We start from the raw sequence: 25,121 nt of genomic DNA on the forward strand, positions 1-25,121 counted from the left end.
ATGCCACTGTCTATAATGATTTACTCCTGGTTTAACATAATACACTTTTGCCGATTCTTGTCATTAGGAAAAAACGGTTTGTTTTTGTTTTTTAAAAGAAGGGATCAATATGGTTCTAAGAACAATAAATTCTAAAACTCTGAAGTAAAAATATCAAGTATTTTGTACTTTCTTACAAACGCTAAAATAGAAAATTAAACTGGAGCTGACTTAAAATTTGGTATTATGAACCATCTAAGCAAACAACAAAAATAGGACCACAGAGAACATCAACAACTCCTCCAAGGCTTTCCAGACACACTCAGCGTTAAGCAATCACGGTCTTTACTGACCTAAAAGTGAAGGCCTGACTCTCTCTCACCGTATACATCAGCATAAAAAGAAGAGGAGAACTAATTTTCAAGCAGTACTCTCCAGTGAATAAATCACATAGCAAAGTCACATTGGGTTCCTGGTGGTCTTAGTTATGCGCAAACATATTAATGATGCAAACTTGATCACGTGAACCTTAGTTATGCAATTATGCCTCCAAATACCTATCAATTACACTAAACCAATTTGGATAAGGGAAGGAGTTCACATATCCCTGCACTCGAAAAAGCCAGACAGTGCTGCATTTACGCAAAGAATGAGTAACATTACCACAACTCTTAAGTGGGGACCCTGCAACACTTCATTCCATCACAAAAACAACCTTTGCATATACTTCTTACGTATTCAACTAAATATTAATACTGGAAACCTTTGGAATCATGATTTTGATAGAGAGTAAGGTCTAAAATTTTTCTAAGTTCTTGTTTCAAGTCTTTCGGGTTTTTTGCTGTCTCTGTCATTTTACAAACAGAGCGGCCAGCAGGCAATGGCACTACGCTCCACGGCTAGAGGCTTGGGTGTGCTCTGCTAGCTTTACTCAGACAAGCCATCCTTAATCACGCCAGCAGTGATGCTGAACACAACAAAATAAAAATCGCAGGGGCAGGATTAAGCTGGTGGTGTCAATGTAGAAAAACACTTATATTGTGTCTATCCTCAAGTCTCAGTTCTTACTGTTCACGTCTTATTTGTAGAAATAAAACACGGCTAACAGTTAGAAATGGAAATTACACCATTTTGACCCATTTTTGACACAGTATTATTATTTTCAGTATCTCGGTATCATCAAGAACAAAACAAACGTACAGCTGCAATTCCTGTAGAAGCAAAGTCTGATATCGCAATGATTTTCAACGAGCATGGCACTTTCAAAAACTGTGAAACTTGTAAATTTAAATGAAGTTTAACTTTCAAACTCTCAATTAACTAACACCACTGTTTATAAGGGTATAATGAAAAACTGCCCCTGAAGAGCACAACAATTTATTTAAAAAAAAACTTTATTATCAGAAAGTGATAAAAAAGGAAGATGCAGAAATGGGGAGTGGAATAATACAGTTTTAATACATGTATCTGCACCAGTGAAATTCATGTTCTTAATGAGTCATTAAGATAGCTCTATCACCGATGACTTATGAGCTCTACCCATGTACAAATGTAGTAAGCCACTTCCCACTGCTGCAGTGCCCATGTATATGCAACACACACATTAAAAAGCAACAATCTTAGTGCCTAACTGTCCTAGATGCTGAGCACCCTCAGCTCCTGACAGGCCCCTCAGTCTAAAACAAAGCATAATCCTGACAAATAATTTAGTGGTCAAAGTCTTAGGAATTTAAAGAGCCTGTCACTTTTTTGCTTTCTTTGCTTTTTTCAGTATATCACACTTTTTTCTGTTAGGACGCCGGCATCTTTCATCAATGCTCGGTATACATTCATAATGCCACACTTCCTCCATTTTCTCTACGGGGTAAACTGCTTCCACATAATGACGGATCAGTCTCAGTCTGATGGGATCAAGCTGTTTTTTGTTACAAGCACCTGAATGGTTATATTGCAGTCTGAGATTCTCTGGAGTAAAGAGTTCTGGAAAGAGTCTTACTAGGAGCCTGGCAGCGAAGTTCCCAACTGAAAGGCTCTGCTGTACTATCTCTCTTACCTCCTTATCAGACAGCAAATACAGAGAAGGCACATGGAAGTCTGGATTAGGAACGACGAGTTCATCAAGTGGTATCTTGCAAAAATCCTTGCTGCTTCTTTCGGGGGGCAGTGGTGGCCCTTCAAACTCCTCTCTGAATCTTTCTGGGTTTATTGCATAGCTAAGAAATTCTCTCCGCTCAGGCCCTGGCACATGGACTTTCCGTTGCTGTTGGTACGTGCGTCTTTGTTCAGTGTCTCTTCGCCGACACCTCTCGTCAAGTTTCCCAACAAATTCCAACGTCCACACTCTGTCGTTCTTCGCTCTTGGGTACAGTATCTGCACGTAATGTCGAATTAATTTAATTCTAGTGGGATCAAGCTGTTTCTTGCCTAAAGATCCACTACAGTTGTATTGCTTCCGTAAGTTTTCATGAGTAAACAGTTCAGGGAACAGGAGAACAAGCAATCGAGAGGCAAAGTTGCCTATGGAAAGACTGCTTTCATATATGTTTTTAATCTGTTCTTTGTTCAACAGGTAATCTGGGACAGGAACATCAAAATCTGGAGGGGGAAAGTCAAGTTTGTCAAAGTCTATGGGTACAAGCCAGATTTTTTTTGAGCGTCTACCAGGTTTTTCGTATTCAAAACTGTCTTCCACTTTTATGATTGATACATCATCTGGTAAGCTAGAGGAATCGTAACAGTCATCTCTCATCTGATCACATTCACTTCCATCCATATACATATTTTCAAGCTCATCGTTTATTCGCTGGACACATTGCTGCAACCAGGCTTCTTCTTCTTGCACATCTGGAAAGTAAATTTCAGTGTACCTACGGATTATCTGAAGCCGATGAGGATCCAGAAGTTGCTTACCAGAGTCCCCATAGCAGCTGTACCTTTCGGCTAATTTTCTGTGGTCGAAGAGCTCTGGAAACAATCTGTGTAACAGAAAAACAGAAAATTCCCCAGGAGAAGAAGCTTCATCTAAAAATTCATTGAGATCCTGAGCATCCAAAACATAATCTGAGGCAATGGCACTACTCCTGTCCAAGGACAAAGCTTCTTCCTGTTCTTTATCCTCAATAAAATGAGAGGATTCTACCTGTTCAGTGTCATAAAAACTGGATGACTGCACATTCTGTTGACTATTTTCCATTTCCCTTTGGGCCCAAAATCTATTGAAAAAATCATTGACTTGAGGCAAACACTCTACCTGCCACACAGCTGTGTTCTTCACAGAAGGGTAACAAACTTCCACATAGTTACGGATAAGCTGCAGATGAAGAGACTCAAGTTTCCTTTTGTTGAGAAAGCCGCACGCGCTGCAGTTTCTGTTGAACTCATCATCGTTGAAGAGCTCTGGGAAGAGCTGCACCAGTAACCGGCAGGCTAAGTCTCCACCTGACGTGCTTTGATCCATGATTTGTTTGAGCTCTGCAGAAGTCAGCTGGTACTCAGGAGGAGGCTTGAACTCCGCAACAGACTCTGTTGGACTGACTTGCTTCTTAATTCTGCTAACCTCCAGAGACAACAGGTCAACTTTGCTGTGAAGCTGAGTCATATTGGAATTGAGGGTGTTAAGCGTGTAAAACATTTTCTGTATCAAAGAATATATATTTGGATCAGAATCTGCAGTGGCAGCTGTTACAGCAATGGTTGCAGCAGAGTCCCTTTTGCGCTGATCATTCAAAGTCCGAAGATGCGAGGGACTGCTAGGATTGATTTTTTCAAACAAATCGTAAGAAGTAAACTGCTCTGCTCCTGGTGGGTTCTTCTTCTCTGTAATCTTGTGTGAGATGCCATAGAGAGGTTTTTTATAAGATGGAGTGGTTATGTCACTGAAAGGTTCTTCTTCACAGAGCCATGTTATATTAGGATTCTTGTTCTTGTTTGGCTGCTCTGTATTTACCTGAGTGGGTGAGCCAGTGTCTCTGTTCTTCATGTTTGAATGGGGGCCCTTTGAATGAATAAATACTGTATTAGTAAGACTGCCTTAATAATATTAGCTACAAATGTGTGCCTCTTAAGCAGGTATCATTACATAAATATGCACTGCTAAATTTTCTCCAGAGGACTTAATTATGTTACATATATTAAATTAATAAAAGCATTAGGGAAAAAAAAAAATCAATAAAAATTACAATAAAGTATTATTTAGGGTTTTTGTTTCATTTCATTGCTTTTTGTTTCGGTTCACGGCTTTCCCCATAGTACAGAAATGCAATTATAACCCTAAATACTTTTACCCTACAGAGCTCTAAGTACTTTCCCAAATTAAGTATCATTATCCTCCACCTTGCGTATGAGGATCTTGGGCTGCAGAGAACTTGAGTGGCAACAAGTCAGCAACAGAGCCAAGAATAGAATCTAGATTTTCTGACTCCTAGTCCTGTGACCTTGCCACTGCTTCCACCAACTGCATTGAATGTTTCAGCAATCTCTTTAGGTTAGCTTTTGAAAACACTACCAAGGCTATCAGACACCAACATTATGCTTGTTCTCTTCTTTCTGATGTGAAAGGTTTATGTAGTTATACAATGTTGTACAATTCCTGAACAGGTTTCTGAGAATGAGTGAAATCAATAGATTATTCCATTCAAACAATAAAAACCTAAAAGCAAAGTATCTTGACATTGTCTTTTTAAAAAGGAGAGCCTAAGATTTCCTTATTTCTGAAAGGCAAGGAAATTTAGAGTCACTGGATTTCTCATTTTCTAAACGGTTTCCATAAAAAACAGCACTATGCTCTTAAGAAACTCATATTCTCAATCATTTTCTAACTCTTCCTCATTGTTTGAAATCTGAAACAAGCATTTTATCAACTCACAGTAAATATTTAGGGTTTGGAATTTTTTTTTTTTTTTTGCAAACACATGGATATTGTAAATAATTCTTAGGAAGTTAAGTAGATACCACAAAATCAAAATCCAACATACAGAATTCAAACATGAGAAAACATTCACAGATTTTTGAGACCATACTGAAACATTTATCTTGGCTTGTTCCACACAACATTAATTAGATTAAGAAAAAAATACAGGATTTGCACTCAAGTACTAAAACAAATAAAACACAGACTGAAGGTCTCAGCACAGAGGCGTAAGCAATTTGAAATTCCAGTGAAGACCCCAATACATCCTCCAAATGAGGAACTTCCTGAAAGGCTCCTTTCAGAAGGTTCCTCTCTGAAAAACAAAACCGTAACACATGAAATTAATCTCGTCCCTTTATGTAGTCAACTACACTTGGCATCCGCTTACCCCAGTGACAAATTGAGTCTAAGTGCTTTTCAATTCCTAAAGCAATACAGATCCAAAAGAGACTGAAACAGCAGAAGCTGGATTCTACTCCAAGTTTAGGGATCAACACGCTCAATTAAATTGAAGCTGCGTTTCCGAGTTTTGCTCTCATTCACATCAGTACAACCCCACATATGAAAACCTGTGTGCTACGCTCAAAGCTGTGTGGATGGACAGACGATAAATGAGCACAATGCAAAGGCAACATAGCTCACAGAGCCTGCAGAATCCTTACTAACAGTGGTGCTTAAGATACTCGAGGTTCAGGTCCCATTTAGGAGGTGGTCTCTCCAGTCGCGCTCACATTAACGCCCAATTGATACAACAACAGCGAGAAATCTGAATTCTGGACCACCACCAACTATTACAGAGTGACCCTTACCACAGCAAGCGCTACGATATACCCTAACTAAATCACCTGTTCGTGACTTGTAAAATACCGAAAGACAAGGGACTGAACTGTAAACAGACCGTGATCCTAATTTCTCGCACTTAATTGTAGGCTCCTACGCTGGAACTGCAGTTGCCGCAGACCATCTATATCTCTCAGTGAAAAATGAGAGGTACATCCAGGTGAAAATTTAGCTTTCCCAAATAGTCATCATCTGACAGCAGATCATGACAATCTCCACTGCCAATCAGGAAAGGAATATCGGTATGTTTTCAGTTCATTCCTTATTAAGTAGCTTGCTATAGGTCACCTTAGTCCTCTTCAGGCTTTGTCAAAATTTTTTTGCTATTTAATTATATAACAAAACATGGCAATTTGAGGGTAACTTCTATTAACGCACAGCTCAGACAAACGACGAGGACAAAGTAATATTAGAATGTGCATTAATCAGCATGAATTCATCATCTTAAGCAGGCTATTGCACTTTAAAAGTGAATATTCTGGAAGTTTACGTTCTCAGATTTGGATGTGGCTCTCTGAAAGAAAGTAAGTGCTTAGGCTAAGAATTACGACAAACCCCTGCTGCAAGGGCAGCAACACTTCTGCCCCTTTAATAATGCAGTTCACAATGTTTGCATCTCGTTGTAGGAGGGATCTGGGTATCTGCATTTCAGAAACACATACTAAATGTTCGACTAACAGATGATAACACATCTGGGCCTATATTTAAGCATTTTCTATTTCAGAAACATTCTCCTTTTCTTTCCCTTTTGCTTCTAATCATCTTGTCACTGTACAGTTTCCAGCTGGGAACAGCACTATCCACAGCATAAATAAAAGGCTTTTGAGAAATCCTAAGATGAAACTGTATTTAAATTTTGTCATTCGTTTTCAGTAACTTGTAAAGACATTGTCTTTACACAAAGATATATTTCAGATAATATCATCTTAAATGGATGAGTCAGTCTTAACGTACCATCAAAAAATTAGGAGATTGTTGTATAAGACTCAACGTACGTAAGATAGTGCTGCTTTTTACATTACATTTTCACAGCAAGTTTTTATACTATACATATGTTTTTGAATATTTACAAAATGCAGTATTTGGTAAACATTGCCCAATATAATTCATTGTGAAATAATCTCTGATGTTATCTCTTCGAGTCCTAAGCCAAGTTTTAAAAAGTTGTTTAGTCATTGCTCTGCTGTGTGTGAAAGTCCAGGTATGTTATGCGTTTTTAAATGTATTATAAAAAAACTCAAATATCTGTAAGAATGCAGAACATAATATTCTAGCATACAAATAAAGTAGAATAAATATATGAGCAAGAAACATTAAAAAGATTTCAGTCAAACATATGACAATTCAAGGGACTTTTGCATAAAAATTTTCAGAACTTACCATCTTCTAAATGGGAAAATGTTTTTAGAAATTCAGTGAAAAACGAATTTCTGGTTATTGCGTGACAATCAGAATGACAAAGAATTGTGAGATGTCTTCTGATAGGAAATCACTTAGCAATATAATCACCAGCCTAATAGCATAACCATACAATAAACGGTACAGCTGTGCTTATGGTATCCTACACAGACACCTGTGTGCAGTAAAAACATACTACAAGCACAACACTGGCAAAAATAATTTATATTATTGTCTGGTTGGTTATTTAAACATTATTTAAAGATGTTGATTCACTGGAGTCAGTCAAGAATGAATTTTCATCACTGTTATTAGTTCACCTTCTGATCTTATTATAAATCTAGGGTTACAACTAATTTCAAATAAATTTAAAAACGTATTGCAGGCAAACAGGAAAACCCTAAGGAATCACAGCTAAGGGAACAATAAATAGCTTTTCTAAGAATTTGAATAAAGGAAAACAATTATAAAAATAAAAAGGTAAAGGAAAAAAATAAAGAAGCAGGATTAAAAGGTTAAAGCCTACATACCACGTGCATTCAGGGATAAAAGCTAGAGCCCCCAGAAGTCAGAGACATGGAAGTCAAGAAAAACAAGTATGAAGAGCTATGGCTAGAAAGGAGAAATGAAATGCGCAAATACAACACGGAATAACTGGCTAGGCAGCAGAACAGCAGAAAAGGATATGTGCATTAGAGTAGGTCATAAACTAAATATAACTCACGAGGATGAAGTTATTCAAAAGAGGATGAATTTGAATCTAGGTTATTTTAATAAAGTGCTGAGCCCGAACAACAGGAGGTCATTATACTCTTCTACAGGGTGTTAGAAGGAGACGTCACTACTGAAGACTGGACTCTACCCTTTCAGGAGATGCAAAGAGAACAACGAAATATAAGGTTTATACCTCTCTACAGAGTGTTAGAAGAGATGTGACTATTGAAGACTGGACATTACCCTTTCAGGAATCTTAAAGAGAACAACAAAAATATAAGGTTCATGGCGACTCCTGCATAAAAGCTGAAGAAATGAAATTTTAGTCCAGAAAAGGAAGGCCTGAGGGTAGATAACATCACAGCACTTTTCCCATATGCAGAAGATTGTTTTTTAAGAAAAGATGATCATTGCTTTCCCTACTGAAAGGAACAAGGACAAAGAGAAATCTTCTGAGTCTCAATAAAGATTAATGAAATCATCCCCAATTGCTAGAGAGGTCAAACACTAGACTAGGATAACTAAAAGATTATGGCATCTCCTTCACTGCCTAGACAAACGTCTAGTTTGTCACAACCGGGATGCTGCACCGGTTCAGAAGTTGTAATACTTCCATTCTTTATATGCTGAAGACTTCTGCAACCCTGCATTTTTTTTTAATCTTTCAATCAATACGTAAATTTCTACCTGTCTCACTGACATCAAAATACGTTTCATAGGTGGCAAAGTTACAGCCCTGTTTCTACCACTGGATATCCAAGGACTGTGCAACATGAGATGGACTGCAATCAGAGTCACACTTAGCTAATCCAAACCACTACCTACCTGTTCCTACGATCTCTGAAAAACGACAGAAAAAAACCTTCAAATGAGTAAATTAACCTATAAATGTGTTTCATAAATATGATAGCTCCCACATCATTTAAAGAAATATCCAGACAAGTAATGTGTGCAAATTGGGTCAAGATCAGCCGTACTTGACTCAAATTCATTCCTAATGCAAATCTAGTTAAGTGACTTGCATTTTGCCTAGAACAGCAATAAATTTAGCCTACAAGATGTGAACAGAAAAATCAGAGCTGTGTATAGAGAAGTCACCTCTTGTGTAAAGCGTCTTTTCTTCACACTGGGTAAGACATCTTGCTGGCTCCCTGAACCATCACAACCAAGTGAGGTCTGTTTCCGTTTGTTGGATTCCTGTAGGCAAGTAACTGCGCCATCCAGTGAGTGTTTCTCAGAAGATCTGGATGTTACCGAGCAGTCTAGAGCTTCATCTTCATTTTCTGTTTCTACTTTCACAATATCTTTTTTAGGAATTTTTACTGGAAAAAGAGAAGGTTTAGAATGATAAAGCACTCTCTCCAGAAAACCACGATACCCTTAAAACAATCTTTTGTGCTTTGTTGTTTTTTTATGAAAAATGTATTTTGAACAACGTAACTATTTTTTATCACTCATATAAGTGTACGTTAAGGCCACCCCAAAGTCAGGTTTTTATTACGCAAGGAACCATACAAACATCTAGTAAATGCCATTTTCTTCCCCGAAGAAGAGTTGAAAGTACAAACAAATAAAGTTACAGTAGGGAGAAGGGTTTTTTGGAGTGGGAGGAAGGAAACAGAGGAGAAAATACCATGAACAAAAAAATAGCAAGATGCTTTAGATTGATTTTTAAAAATCAAATTTTCCTTGATCCAGCTGCATTCTTCATCAGGTTACAAAAGTTTTCATTCAATTTGTATTTTTTCCTGATTATAAAATACAAAAAGTATAACATTTTACCTTCATCATCATCAGTGATTTCAGCTGAGTTCATCTTCTATCTCACTAAAGAACAAAAATAAAAATAAAGTGGTATCAGCATCTTCTGGAATCAGGACATATATTACTATTCTTAATCTACAGCCACTGGCCTTTAAGAGCCCATGGGTAATTCCCAGTCTGTACTTTTGTACTAACCAGCTATTTTAACGAATGTCTTGGTCATCTGTAGACCTATCCAGCATGTAAACTATACTCCAAACAAGATAGCCAGGAACTTGTTTAAAGCTGTATGTCTTTTTCTGATATGAGGAAAAGTAAAAGTCATTTTAACCTTCTCTGCAATAATAAACTACCTTGGCAGTATATAGATGAAAGTTATCTGCATTAAATTCTCCATCCTGTGCTAAGTGCCTACTTCTTATTACAGTCAAATGCTTTTATATCGTCATTGTGGGTCAAAACCTAAAGTCATCACAGAATGAAAACTCACTGTAAAGTGCAATATACGTGCTAGAAAAAAACTTCAGCTAAAAATCTTGTCTTCTGATATGCATTGCATTAATTTAAAACAGAGGAATTTGTAGATTTGCAATAATACTCTTTTTTTTTTTTCTTACTGGCAGCCAATAGCCTCTAAACAATGTAAAAATGCCTTTTCTATGGAAGAAAGCATTTGTTTTAGTACGGCATGATGTTAGCCTTACTTCTCATATAAAAGACTAAATTGTATTTCTGTTTCCTTGAAAACTGATTTTGCAAATTACTTGAGATAAATATCTGTGGACAGGTCCGTAAAAAGATATTTTAAATCTTGTGGGGATCTGCAAAGCAAACAGCCTAATCAGATCTCACTGGCCATCATGAGTACACAGCTGCAAACTGACTCTCACAGTTGGTAAACTGTCACACATTGATTACGTTCATCTACACCTAGCATTATGCTTACTTGGCCCCAGAATATTTTACTTTACATTTTCCACAGTTACATTCCTTTTTCAAATAGCTTTCATTCAACTACTTGTGATTATTCTTTAGCCAAGGTCTGAATTTGTCCATGTTACTAAAAAAGACAGGCCTGTTTCCGGCTGAAGCCAGAGAATAGAGCAACTAATCTACCTGGTTCTGTCTGGAGCTAGAGAATAAAGCAACTAATCTATCAAAACTGTACTTACAGTGCACGCATGGGAATTCTAATGAAATAAAAGAGAGAGAGAATCCGGACTGGAAAAAAATAAAAAATTTAGTCTTAATCTTACCTTCCAATAGTGCAGTATAGAAAATTATTTTAAATAATCTCAAAATACTGTTAAAAAATTCTGCAAACACTTGAATACTGAGTAGCTGTGACTTTTTCTTTCACATTCAGGATAGGATTTTGTACTATAGCACTACGATGGGTAGCACACACATTCAAACAAAACATGCATGGAGTTATAAAATCGGCTCATAGCAGACCAGCCGAGGAGCCAAAGCATCCTCTGACATGCTCATCTTCAATATGGTCCCTATATATAGCCTTGTAAACAGCATCCTTAAGAGGACAACACGAGACTGCCTTCACCATTTTGCCACCAGAAAAATCTCCTTCAGCTGGACGTAAAGCTACTATAAACCCCTTAGATATCTACTCCTTTCACCCAACATCACTCCTTCCTTCAGGATCTGCATTTATGAACTGATCTATATGCAAATTATGCCAGCTTAACAGTCCGAAAATCACCTCACTTACACTTGTGCAAACTCTACTGTAAAGACATATTAGCGTGAAACATAAATGGCCCACACCAACCTGTAAATCACCTCACAAGCACCAGGGAAGGTCAAAACCCAGTCTTACTAACTCAGTCCTATTTATGAATTTAGATTAAGCCTCTACAGTTCTTTTATGAATCATCCCAAGAAGACAGCATATTTCCTACCGCATCATCAGAAAGCTATGTCAAACTTTAAGAAAAGTATATAACTTTAGGTTAGATTTTCAAGCCAATTCTTCGATGGCAGTATTGGAGCAAACCACCAAAAGTTGGTAAACTGGTACAAAGAACCAGAAGGGAAAAAATTGAGGAGGAGCAGGGGGTAACAGAAAATATCTAGGTGGGGTTATACCACAGAATTTTTTTTTTTCCTTCTCACTACTTAGCGCTATTACTGCTACTCAAATTGGAAGAATGCATTAGGAGAGTTCCTCTAAGGGAAGACATGGAAGCTAGAAGGAAAAGATAAATGAAGATCTGAATAATCACTCCTTAATAAAAACTGGAGAAAAGTGAAAACTAAAGCTCAGCAGATATCTTGGTTAACAGCTAACTTGCAAACAGATGCAACATCAGGAAAACCAAAGCCATTCCAAACTCAGGTCAAGTAAGATGAAATTAAAACATTTGGTTTCACACTTTTGAAACAAAGAGTTATTATTTTGAAATTATGTTTTCGTTTTGAAAACTGCCAGAATACAATTTGCAAGCAAACAGTCCAATGACCATCAGAACTAATGAAGCTTCGAAATATGAGATTTTATATTTGCTGTCAAGTAAAGCACAAGCTCCAGCCTTTTCCCCTTTGGGTGCCTACTAATATCTCTCCTTAGCTGGTTGCCTATGTGCTTTGTGAGATTTGTAAGAACTTCAGTACTACGAGAAAATTAAGCACAAATAACAGCTTCTGATGAGAGACAGGAGTGTCTACTGCCCCTCTAATTTCCGGCCACGTAGTCCCATCTGCTCCCTGTGTCAAGCGTGGGCGCTCACCTTCATCTTCAGTGAGCTGTTTCAGCTTGCTAAACCAGCAGAAAATAATTCACTACCTTGTAGCTGGGTTAGTTTTCTTCTAGCTCAGAGAGGTAAAAAGTAAGGCAAAGAAGCGTCTAATTCAGGAACATATGCCAGGTTTGGGATGTCAAGGAGGAATTAAAACCTCTCTTTTTGCTACCAGCAAGCAAGCTACTGGCTTGGTTCAACCACTGCATGAAACTTCATCTGTGATCTCCTTTACAACAGCACCTCACTTCAAATTTGGGTTACAACTAGCTCACAGGTGAGTAGTAAGAGAACTCAGGGATACCAACAGAGTGATTGTACCATCACTCCCATAGGAAACTAGGAGCCTATGAGAGCAGGTAAGGTGTGCGTGTATGTGAGCACATGCATGCATGCACGTATGTACACCTGCCCCTGTAAGGTTAACATTGATATTTGTTGGTTATTTCAACTTTGCTAAAGACAAAGCATTTGAGCTTATATAAAATGCTGTTTGGGGTGAATATTGTGAAAAATATCTATTTCCTCAGTAATAGAAGTAGTAGTATCAAAGCCTCTTTTGAGGTAGCATTCTGGCCCAGACAGTGAAAATAAATTAAGTTAGAGAAAAAAGATCTAGAAGAACTTGGGAGGAGAAGAGTACAAAAAGCAATCAAGTAAGAAATCCAGCCAATAAAGCCAACACTTGATAGTTGTTTCTTGTCATTTTGAGTGTACAAACACATTTCATTGTTATGTTCCATGTCTTTTTCCAATATAGAAGATAAATACATTTATCTCCCTCAGCCAGGCACTGACTCAATGATACCTATACCACAGCGGTTAGCTAGTTCTAGGCGAGGGTGAATGTTTCGTACTGAAGATGGGAACTGGGGTCTGCCACCCCGACTGCCGGTTTGGGGCTCCGGAACAACCAGCCTTGGCAACTGCACCTTGCTGGGATACAGGTGGATGCTGCAGCACATATTTGTTGCTTGTGAAAACAGGTCTTGGGAGTAGGATTCGCAAGCATACCAAATACCTACAACAGCTCCACTAACAGCCAAATCAGAATTCGAACGCAGTTCATTGGAGCTGCAGCCCTAACACCAGTAAGTCTAAATTTTAGCTGAAATTTCTTGTATTTCCACCTCGACTGACTAAGAAATCTTCGTTTTACAAATTATCAACATAAAAAATGGTGCTTTCCTGAAACTTCAAGTTTTAGGGCTTTGCTTGTAAATGTTTATTTGTGAAGCAAGCTATTTCAGAAGCACTTTCTCTAGGTTAAGTTTTGGTTTCTATCTTGGGCACAAAGCTCCATTCCGAAGAATACGTGAACCGTTTAGAAACGTCTAACCAAACAGGCCCACGATAAGTGATGTAATACAGTCTCACCCATGCTTTAGCATAAGCTTAGAGAAAAATATTCAGAAAGAATAAACCTGACTGGATCCTAAAGCTTTGAACGTTGAAAACAAAGTGCATATCTAATACTCACATTTCTTCAAAAGAGACTGCGACTTAGATTAAGAGCAGTCTGTTTCTAGTACAGGCATTAGCTAGACCCCTCTAATGTAGGGCAAACAGGAAGATGTGTAGCACTTGGACCGATTCAACAGACGAGAAGGAAGAAGAGGTAAAGCAGCTGCTCTACTTGAAAAGGGACCCCATCGGTGGAAACAATAAATCATTGAATTCTATTGCCTATGTTTTATCTATTGAGAGCCGTCTTCCAGAAAACAATCTGTAGTTTATAACTTCTGCGTAATCAATGTCTCAAAGATAAACACTTTCCTCACGTATCAGCATGTGCTCCTCTGTACATTTAAACTGCCTTGATAGCTACCAGTGCCGAGACCGGTATTGTACAGATTCAGGTACTGAGCAATTGCTAGGAGCCATGAAACAGGGCCAGTGTGATACCAGCACTCCCCTGTAAAGACACAAACATTCCTTTTGGTTCAGTCCTCTAGACTCAACCAAATATCCTTAGACTTTTGAAAAAGTTAAAAAAGATGAACAAAAAGAGAACAGATTTCTTAAGATGATTAAAGTTTTGTTATTCTAAGCGAAGTGAATGAAATTACCCAGATTTGCAATCAGAGACACGTAAAATGATGATGATTCTTTTCAAAGTAACATATAATGAGCTTATTTGCAGAGGACTGATCAGACATACGGCACTGTGTCATTCCATTTTATGCGAAGCTATTTCCAATAAGTTAAATAAACACCAAAGTTTAACTCAAGAAATAGACTACTTTCAGTTTGTGAATTGCAGCAAGATCCAGAAATGCCACTCAGCTGCCACCTACACTTGCAGGCAGTTATAGCTTCCAGATGACAAGTTTCTGGCGGACCGTATACATAAAACCACGTGAGTCCTGCTGAGATTCTTGCACTAGGAACACCCTGCACCTGGCCTACTGTCTAAGACTGAACGTTCTCAGAGCATGCTCCGTACTTCAGGACTCATAGAAAACAGTTATATATAAGGGTAGCATATTTCACTTGGAATGGCACAATGGTTAAAGAGGTATTTGGGAGCTAGACAACCTGTTTTTCCACTTCCCTGCTCCTGATTTTGTAGCAGAGCCAAGATCCCCAAAACCTAGCAGAGTGACCTAATCATCACCAGATTGTAAGTGTCGTGGAGGGAGTCACCTGGGCGAGCAGAGCAGTCTGCTGGGGCAGGGGATGTCCCAGTGCTCCAGCACACCCTGGCCTTCACTATCCGATGAATCCCCTCCCACAGATCCTGCCCTCCCTTCTCCTCATCAGATCAAACAGGGGAAAGAGAAGGTTCAACAAAGAGAAAGAATATTCCCTTTCATTCGTATCACTTTGATGCATGCCTTTAGTCAACAAATTTACCAGGATATGATACTTAATGTTATCTTTATACCATTTTAGTATTAATATCAAATATTAAAATGGTATTACCATAGCTAACAGGGAAGTTGGACACACAGCTCAAACCTGCAGGTTCCACAGCGTGGAAGAATACCTTAAAAAAAAAAAGAGATACCTTAATAAAAGAGTAGTTGTGGAATGCTTACGTTCTTCTGTGCATTTAGTGCTACACAGTGCTACTTTTGCCTGTAAAGTAAAATCCATTTATCAAAAGCATGCCTGGAATATGCACAGAAATATTTAAAACAATTAGGTGCAAAGATATTATGAATAAGGGAGCAAATTACTAAGCTTATTCTACATGTGTTTCAGCCTCATACCATCAACTACGTTATAATAATAGACAAGCAGCTATTCAAAAATGTATCTAGTTAATTGATGTATATAAATGAATTAAATCATAAGCCTAACTTGAATCATCCCGTGATGTGCATCTCCTCGTGTTTACTACCTAACAATTGCTCATTTGCTGACTTTGGAGCTGTTCAAAGCAGTATGTTTTTCTACCTGTCTTACGCTTGCAATCATTGCAAAAAACACAATACAAGGAGGAAAGGTCTTGCTGATAACATATAAAAATAATCTTGTGATCGAGGCAAGCCTCTGCCCCCGCAATCATACTTGAAGAAAGTTTGATTGCTCATCTTCAATTCATGACTATTTATATACACATATACCCTCTTACATATGACTATTATATAAAAGTATACATACATTTATAGACTTTTAAAGTAGAAAAGTGCATTCCTGCCACAGGCAGAACACAAGTCCATTTTCACAACAGAAGTGAATTATAACTGCTAATTAAAATGAATCGTTATCTTAACTAATATACTGTAATAGAATGAGAATGACTGTTACCAGTTTTATAGAAGGGTTTGCTATTTAGTAATTTAAATGCTTGCACAAGACAGTATTGTTCAGTTCATTAACGCACAGTTAAGTGTGCAGCTGCTGCTTCTTGAATGCAGATCATCTACTAAAAACTGTCATATGAATATGTTCATGTAGACTGGAAGGCATGTCGCCAATTCTTCATTATCAACTGTAAGAACCTGCTATTAAAAATACATGTTTTTAAACATTACGCATTATGAGATGTTTATTCCTTTTATAGCCTCATGGTGGTACGTTGCTTCATATATAAAATTCACAGGCCTCAATGAAAAGTATTCTACTTGATTTTCATTTGTGTCTGATGAGTTGAACTGTTCTCTACCTTTTAGTCAAAAAGATATACGTGTGTTTGCTATTAACATTAAATATTCCCTAAAACATGTGGAAAAATAGTTCCATCTCTTCACTTGCAGCACGCAGTGAGAGACACGCAGCAATTTCTTTAAAGTATAGGTAACCTAGTCAGGCTAAGTAAATGATGAGAGCATCAAAAAAAGCTGATATTCTAAGGAGATAATATTGGCTATTTTTCACAACATCTGTATATCAAACTGCCGTTATTTTACTTCATACTTAAGAATAACATGAAAAAGTTGCTCCTTGTCTTGCACGTGCCTTCCTGTAACACAATTTTATCGAACAAAATGACAATAGTATTACGCTAAACTGTGGTCTGCCCTCAGCCAGCCGAAATTATTGTCTGTTTATTAATCTTTAGCAGAGGACCACGATTAACTAATCTAGCAGATAGGACGCTCACTAGATAGGAAAGTGTCTGGGGTTCTGCCCCCCTGGCTATGGGTCCCGGTCTTATTTCATGTGAACGTGCCCTGGGTCAAACACAAAGCGCCTGATCCTTTCCCCTCCCCAGTCTTAGCTGAGTCCCTCTGGTTTTCTGAAATTCCATTTCTTCGCCTCGCAAGAGCACAGCTCCGAGAGGAGAGCTTGCACCTCAGGCCCCTGCCCTTCCCAAGGGCACCCGGGGTCTCGCAAGTAGCTGTGGGTAGCTGGGAGGAGTCCCACTGAGGGCGGGTGGGGGACACCTCTAGCCAGCAGGAAACAGTGTCCCTTGTGATATTTACAAGAATGACCCCCACATAACGCATTGAAATAATGACTGCAAACACTCATTCTCAAGAGGATCCCACCAGCCCTTTGAGGCCCAGAAGGAGAGAGGACTTTAGGCGCATCCCTGTTTTCAGCCTGTCCAGGAACTGCTCAGGCTGCATGTTGCTTTCCAGGGTGTCTGGCTGTCTGGACAGTAGAAGAGAATCTAGAGAACCAAGAAATCTGGGTTCTCCTTTGGAAGACAACTCATTTAGGTCTTTTACTTCCTAGCTTTAGTACTGGCTCCAAAAACTTCAGTATTACAGTTATTCTTAGGATGTATTAGATTCCCTCAATATGTAAAAAAAACACCGCAACCCAAATTCAACTCAATAGAACTACGACATCTACACTTCTCCAAAACTGAGCCTCGAAATGAATTTAACAGAGCCAATGTTTGCTTTCTGCTCAGTTCAATGGGACAGTGACTTGACTGGAATCATTGCAGAAGACCTCCTCAAAAAAACAAAACAATGCAAATAATTTTTCTGGAGTTTTTGGCATTGTTGTTAACATCTTTATTGTCTGTTTAAGTATACCTTCTGTTGTTGAAAACCTCATCACCATACTCATTGGCATGATGTTCAGAATGAGCAAATAACCAGAAAGGGTCACTGTCAGTATACTACACTTCTGCCTGAGACATCTTCACTTACTAATGCTACAAAGTAACACTTAAAACTATTATAACATATAGAAATTAGGAAAAAAAAATGTATTATTCGCTTTACACACCTGACCACTTTGTATATATTCAGTCAGGCTTCCTTACAAATTCAGATTTTCTTCTGGAGAAACATTTTTGAAGGGGTTGTGAAGTTACTTGAACTTCACAGGTTGAGGTAGCACATTGAGGAAGTTAAATCTGGTACCCGAAACCACACCTTAATTAAAAGAGAAGATAAAACATTATCTGATTTCAAATTGACTACATATCTTAAGAAACTCTGAATTAAGAATGTCGCTTCAGTTATCTGAACAAAGAGCAAAATGCAAAAAGACAGCATAAAGAATACTAAAAGTGTGTTTTCTATTCTAGCAATCAATTTTAATATAGCAGGGTGCTGCTAGTGACCCAGCAATGGAGTTTTTGAATAAAATTTATTCTTGATATCCAGTATTGATACTCAAAAGACTAAATAACTTAGAAAATGCTATTCCATCACAATCAAATACAACTATAAGCACATGTGTAACAGAAGCTTTTAATCCGTGAAAAAATATTTCTTGTAAGAACCAGCAGATGTTGTTGGAAGCATTACCCCCATGGATAGAAAAATCTCTATACTTAACTGTTTGAAAACGTCCTTTGCTGCTTTGTGGAGGACAGGAAGCCTCACGACCGAAGCCTGCCTCTAACAATGGCATTTTGCCAACAGGACTTGCAGGGCATGTTCTCAATTTGTTTTTTTTTTTTATTTTATTTTTAGTTACATCTGCAGATGCACTTAAAAAAATAAAATCACGCTTCTCAGTTTTCCCAGAAGCTGCATATAGCTGAAATTTTCCCTACCTGTCCCCCTTACTTTCCCAAACACCAATTTCATCTTGCAGTGAATGATCAGTGCAATTTGTTTATTTTCAGCAATGTATTAACTACTATATGTATAAACTGTATGTAAGGTAATGCATTAACTACAATTTGTTCAATTAAGTGTTTTCCCCCGGTCTATTAGGAACATTGTTTTTCTCAATGCTTTGTTCTCTCCCTCCTCATCTTCAACTTTATTTTAAAATACTGCTCCATTTGAACTTCCTACAGACAATTTAAAATCCCCTTCAAACTCCACTACACTTTCCTTTATTTTTCACTCACTGGGTAACAAGCTATGGAAATACTTAGCAAAGATAAAAAAGTACTGTCAGTCAAATGCTGAGCTTGATTTAATGAGACAGAAAAAATCGACTACCATAGATTTCTAATTGTTTTACCAGCTGAAAGCATCAAAGTAAACGGAGAATCTGACAGCCAGATATTAGGCAAAAGTAGGGAAAGGATCTGAATGCCTCTGCCCCAAGCGTCAGGCCTATACTGCTCTTATAGGTGCCAGTGACAAGCTCTATCTGCGCTCCAACCCAAAGGCTCTGGGACTGCGTCAACGCTATGTGGAAGCAGTCACATGGCTCTTGGACTGCAGCCGGCTCACATTCTGCTGGTTCAGAGTTTGTTCCCTTCTATTTACAAAAGACTGCGTAGACATACCACAGGAGAGAGCAGGGTAAAGCACAGGGTGAGCTGGGTGGAGGTAGACCATTCCTCCGCATCAGCCTTCTCGCGTCCCCTCAACTCTTTGCAGGTCAAGAACCAAGATGAATTATGACAGAATCATCAGCTCGATGTTACTAAGGGTTTTTATCAGCTAAGGGTCTGACCCAAGTCCTCACTTCTCACAAGGCACGTGCTTACATGCTGCTCCAAAGGTTCCCATGAAGCCCACATGTAAGACCATTTAGCTTCTGAACAGAGCTGTTATCATGGGAAATACACACCGCAAGGTCCCTCGGGGATGAACCACGCAGTCAGCTACGCTAGAAACTTGTGATACCGACTAGCATGCTGCCAACCGGCCCTGCCGCGGGGAGGACGGGCGCCGGCAGAGGGAGATCACCTCTGCCCTGTTACTTGCCTAGCACTCACAACCCACTCACGCCGAGTCAGACGCGATCCCCGCCCATGCCATCGAGTCGCCCCCTTTTGCAGGCACCGGGACGGCACCGGGCCCTCTACGGGGGACGAAGGCAACTTCCCGCTCCGCTCTGGGGCTCCCGGGGGCCGGCGCTGCGCAGCGTCGCACTCCGCCCCGGCGGGACCCCCCACCCCCACCCCCGCGGAGGACACGTGCTCCGGCCCCGCCACCTCCACCCCCCCACACACACGCACGCACGCACGCACACGCGGGGACAGAGGGGCGGCGGGCCCCGAGCGGGAAGCGCGGCGGCGCCCCACGGGCTCCAGCGCCTGCCACGTGGGAGCCACCCGCGGCGCCGCGCGGCGCCGCGGCCCCGCCCCGAGGCGGGGGCTGCGGTAACGCCGGCCCCGCGCGCCCCGCACGCGGCGGCCGGGGCCGCTTCCGCGGTCAGACCCACGAGCCCGACGCGGCGGCGGCGGTGGCGGCCGCTGCTTCCGGTCCGAACCCTGCCCGGGCGGATCTATGTGGCGGGCGGGGGGGGGGAGGGGGGCCCGCGGGCAGAGGAGGGAGGGTTAAGGTGAGGCTGGAGGTGACGGCGGCGTGACCGTTCCACTCCTCCCCCCCGCCCCCGCCGCCGCCGCGGAGATGGAGGCACCCGGAGGGAGCGCGCGCGCGCCCCCGCGCGCCCCGAGCCGCAGCGCTATAGCAACGTTCCAAGCAACGAACAAAGAGTCCCCCCCCGCCCCCCCTGCCTCCCCCGCCGCCCGCCCCGCGCCCCACGGGCAGGGGGAGGGGCGGCGGCGCCGGGGGCCCCGCGCCGCGGCCGGGGGAGGGGCCGGCCCGGGCCTGCCGCTCGCTCTTCCCCCCCCCCCACCCCGTTCCTCCCCTGGTCGCCGGGGCGGCGCTCCCCACCGAGGGCTGCGCGGAGCGGCGCCCCTCCCGCCACTGCGCCGGGGAGCGGCGGCGGGACTTACCTAGGCTGCCTGTGGGGGCACGGGAGCCCCGGGACTGCGGGGGCGGCTGGAGCGGCCGCCGCTGGTGCCCGCGCTTCCCCCCCGCTCTTTGTGTGCGAGGGTCCGCGCGCTGCGCTCTCGCGTGACGTGACGGGACCGTGTGTCATTTCCGCACAAGGACACTGAGCCCCAAGCCGCCGCGGCCAGCGCCACCCGCCGCCCCGGGGCAGGGGCAGAGGCGGGAGGGGAGGGGGGAGGAGCAGGCCGCTCTCCCCCCTCCTCTTCCCCCCTCCTTCCCCACCCCCCGCCCTCCCCGGCGCTGCCACAGGGAACGCGGTTCCCACTGGAGACCCCGCGCGCGCCCGCCCCCGCCGCGCTCCTCGCGAGCGAGCACGCGCGCGCGCGCGCGCGCTGCCCACTCGGCGGCGCGGGGGCAGCCCAACGGCCGGGCGCGAGCGAGCCGCGCCGCGCCGCGCCGCGCGCCATGGCCGCGAGCAGCGCCGGCGGGCACGGCCCCGGCCCCCCGCGCCGCCCCTGCCGCACGTGGGCCCGGCCCGGGGACGCCGAAGGACACGCGGCGCGCTCTGCCTCGGCAGCCGCCGCGTGGAAGCGAGTGGCAAGGCCGGCACCGCCGCCGCCGCCCCCGGGGGTGGTGGTGGTGGGGGAGCCACGCACGGCACGGCCGCCACCCCGGCAGCCCGCGCCGGTCGCGCGGCGGCGGCGGGCCGCGCACGTGCAGGCGGCGGCGGCGGCTGTGAGCTTGCGCTCGCCGAGCTGGGGGCCGAGCGGCGACCGGGCGGGCGGGAGATGGGGGACGGCGTGGGGGGGCAAGGGGGGCGGTGTCCCCGCCGGGCGGGCGGCCACCACCGCGTGGCCATGGCCGGCGACGGGAAGCGGCGAGCACGTGGCCGCGCGGCCCCGCCGGGGGCGGCGCGCGTGAGGCCAACGGCCGCTCCCGCCCCGCGGCCAACGGTCGCCTCCTCCCCCCCCACCCCCCACGGCCGGCGGAGACCTGAGGGAAACGGCCGCCCGCCGCCCCACGCGGGTCCTGCCGCGAGTCCCCACGGGCGCCGTGTGTGCCGGCGCGGGCAGAGCGGCCGCCCCTGCGGCTCCCGGAGTCCCGGCCCTCGCTGGCCGCGGCCTTTCGGAGGGGCCGTACCGGGCCTGGCGCTGGGAGCTGGCTGTAAAGCCTTCAAATAAATCCCCATGTCGTAACGCCTGCCAGGAATCCCTCATGTCGTTATTTGGGCAGCGCGTGATGAAAGTGTGAAGAATCGCTCATTAGTTATGACACTTGTTCGCCGTACGCGCGCGCTCGCTGACTTGACCCAGAAGGCGATTTTTCTGATGAGCTGGCGCTTCTGGACACACCGTGGCAGGCTCGCGGCATGGTTGGAAGTGGTGCTGCTCCGCACACTGCCTGCCTTTATGCAATGCGAAAGCCTTCTTTCGTGTTTCTTATTGCCAGGTAAGGAAAGCTGGCATTTGGTGCTGTTTTAGGCTGCAGCCTGTACTTGTAAAAACAGAAATTCAGTAGGCTCTGTTTAATTCACTTCCAGGCTTGAGGATTTTATGTTCTTTCCTTCATCACTTTCACGAGAGAATTTTTTCTTGCTTCACATTTGTGGGGCTGATGGCTGCAATGATTTATAAAACAGAGATCACATTCTTTTTTAATTAAGTATCCTTGTAGATCTTATCTTTTTTTTTTTTTCTGAGTTTGACACAGGCATTACATTAGTTTGGCAGTTCTTACTTGCTCTTGCTACTAAAAGCTTGTAGAAAAACATTTCCCAAAGATTTAAAAAAAAAAAAGAAAAGAAAATATGGGACAGGGAAGTCCAATATTGTAAGCTTTGGCCTGTTATGGCAATTGTACGCTTTAACTATATTTAATGACCCTGAAATTAGCAACGTATCAAACTCGACAACTTTTTGTGAAATGTTTTATTTGTACAATGAACTCAGCTGGCGCTGCTATTCCGATTAAATAGATGCCTCTTGCCTTTTAATAAAAACACATGCACAGGAAATTCCCTTTCTAATTACATTGTAATGAAGTTTCAATTTTTCCAGAGTGAAAGGAATAAGTCCAAAGGTGTTACGTTATTAAAAATAAATAGATAAGGATGGATCCTGCCATGAAGGGTGATGGAACTCACAGAATTTCAGCATAAGGGACTGTTAAACGGAAATGACAAGTAGTAGAAGCAATTTAGCAACAACCAAACGTGTAAGTAGAACACCTCGGCTTTGAGCATTGCTGTGGATTCAACAGATGAATCTTTAATGTCTGTTACCTACTGAAACTGCATTTCGCTATAATAAACCTACCTTTTCTTTTTTTAGGAAAAGCAAATACAAAAACATGCAAGTCAAACAATTGAGAAATAACACCATGGGAAACAAAATCAAATGCCCCATAAATAACTCTTTCCTAGATATTTCCTATTTCCTCAGACTTGAACAACATAAACAGTGGGTCTTAAAAAAAAAGCCACCATTTCAGATTTTCAGTGCTTCCTTTAGAAACAGTTCTCTGTAATTTCATTCTTCCAGTTACGCGGCTCTTCTAAATTTGGAATTTAGGGCTGCTGGCATATTTACAGGGTCATATTCCATGAATAATCCTAACAGATAATAGTTTGTTGATCTTAACCTTAACTGCTCTTTTTTTTTAATTATAGACAACTGTTTAAAGGCGCTTTTAAAAGCAGGAACTACCCGCACTATAACTACTCTGATGAATCACTTGAATGAAGGATGCATTTTATTAACAAGACAAGCGCTCTGCAGTTAGCAATTCATTCAGCCTTTAGAGATAAAGAGCACTTCCAGATAACTTTTCTGAGCCTGTTAGCACTATAAAAAAGACTTAAGTTTATAGTATGATGATCCCTCTCCCTTTATTGTAAAGCTAATTGAAGGAGTACAGGGTATAATGGCTTAACACCTGGCCCAGCTGTTAAGTAGTGCTATATCTCAGCTGGATTTTACTTGAATGCTTTACTGAGTGGGATTAAGCAAAGGCGACCATAAGGCAAGAGCAAGACGGTGGAATCCCAAACTCAGTTTCAGAGCCCTTGAGAAAATACTTGCCAGTTTGAACTCCACCTCGGTTCTGCTCTATAGCGCTGGCCTGAGGCAGTCTAGCTACTAGGGACCCAAGCCCAGGAGGTGACCTGAAGGGCCTCAGCTAAGCATAAAGAAGCATGAGCATATTGTTGCAATAACAACATTCACTGAAAAGGGAGCAAGCCAAGTTGTCTCCAGGCAATGCAGGTAGCAAGCTTAGATTGGCTTCCTAGCCAGACAAGTCCCAATTTTTTCACTATTTGAACCTGTGCTACACAAGTCATTTATTCAAGTGTTCATTTTTTCCCTTCGTGCCTTTGGCTCAAAAGCCACTCTGTGACCCTACCGCAATCTCTGGAAAATTCCAGGTCACCAGGGAGGGAAGGGGGAGGGAAGGCTCTGGTGCTTCAACAAGAAAACTCTTCAGGAAGAAAATCATGATTGCTCTTGAGTGCAAACAATGGGCCATTTCTCACTTGACCAAACCGAAACTATAGATTTGCAGCCATCGACACTGGCAAAACTGTGTTCAGAGCTGCTTGCAAGCTGAAAGCACCATTTGCAGTTGGAGTTTAATAAGGGTGGACTATGATGGTTCCTTAAAAGTTTACCTGTAGAAACCGTAAGGTGCCAGGCTGCCTCCTCCCCCTCCCGCCCTGCAGAATACCCTCTCTGTGTTAGTTCAAAGGATGCAGTCAGGCAGGGAGTCCCCTCGCGGTGCCGAGGAACCGCAGAGCTGGCAGGGAGCTCCTCCACGCTCCCTGCTGCAGTGGGCCCCCAGCTGGAAGCCACACCAGTGCAGGACGCTGAGGGTTATGGCACGGCACGACAACATGGACCGGGAGAATGAGTCTAAAGGTAGAGGCCTCTCTGCTTCCAGTGCCACATGCATTTGGCATAAGCAAGAATCCAACCTAAAACTTTCAGCTGGCCTTCTTTCTTCTAGATTCTTGCAATACCCTGCAGCGCTCACTCAGTAGGCAGAGGCGGAGCATGTGACACACCAACACGGACATCGAAAGCACTATCAGCACCAACTCATTCTGGCAGTTTGATTCCGTAAAAAACATTGCTATGCTACCAGTATAACATCTTTCACCATTCTCCACCACACATCTTGAAACCAGGCCACCTTGCACCCGACACCAGATGCAAGAGTCATGGTGTCTGGAAGGAAAGCCAAGAAGCATCGTAGCGGTTAGGA

General features: G+C 42.6%; 1 protein-coding gene across 10 annotated transcripts; it reads right to left on the reverse strand.

The window, feature by feature from the left end:
- Nucleotides 1-443: 443 nt before the first annotated feature.
- BEND3 (BEN domain containing 3) lies at nt 444-21,136 on the reverse strand. Of its 10 annotated transcripts, XM_068937947.1 has the most exons (7): nt 20,864-21,063; nt 17,995-18,143; nt 15,286-15,349; nt 10,777-10,825; nt 9,623-9,667; nt 8,939-9,162; nt 444-3,973 (listed from the first exon to the last, which is right to left on the reverse strand). In XM_068937947.1, exons 5-7 carry the CDS (start codon nt 9,654-9,656, stop codon nt 1,721-1,723), a joined length of 2,511 nt encoding a protein of 836 aa, XP_068794048.1. In that variant the 5' UTR covers nt 9,657-9,667; nt 10,777-10,825; nt 15,286-15,349; nt 17,995-18,143; nt 20,864-21,063; the 3' UTR covers nt 444-1,720. The 10 variants fall into 10 exon arrangements, with proteins under 10 accessions (XP_068794048.1, XP_068794046.1, XP_068794049.1 ...); XM_068937945.1 differs by lacking the exon at nt 10,777-10,825 and having other exon boundaries at nt 20,864-21,130; XM_068937948.1 differs by lacking the exon at nt 17,995-18,143 and having other exon boundaries at nt 20,864-21,000.
- Between the last annotated feature and the right edge of the window lie 3,985 nt (nt 21,137-25,121).

This window comes from Struthio camelus, chromosome 3, assembly GCF_040807025.1.
Source record: "Struthio camelus isolate bStrCam1 chromosome 3, bStrCam1.hap1, whole genome shotgun sequence".
Lineage (NCBI taxonomy): Eukaryota > Metazoa > Chordata > Aves > Struthioniformes > Struthionidae > Struthio > Struthio camelus.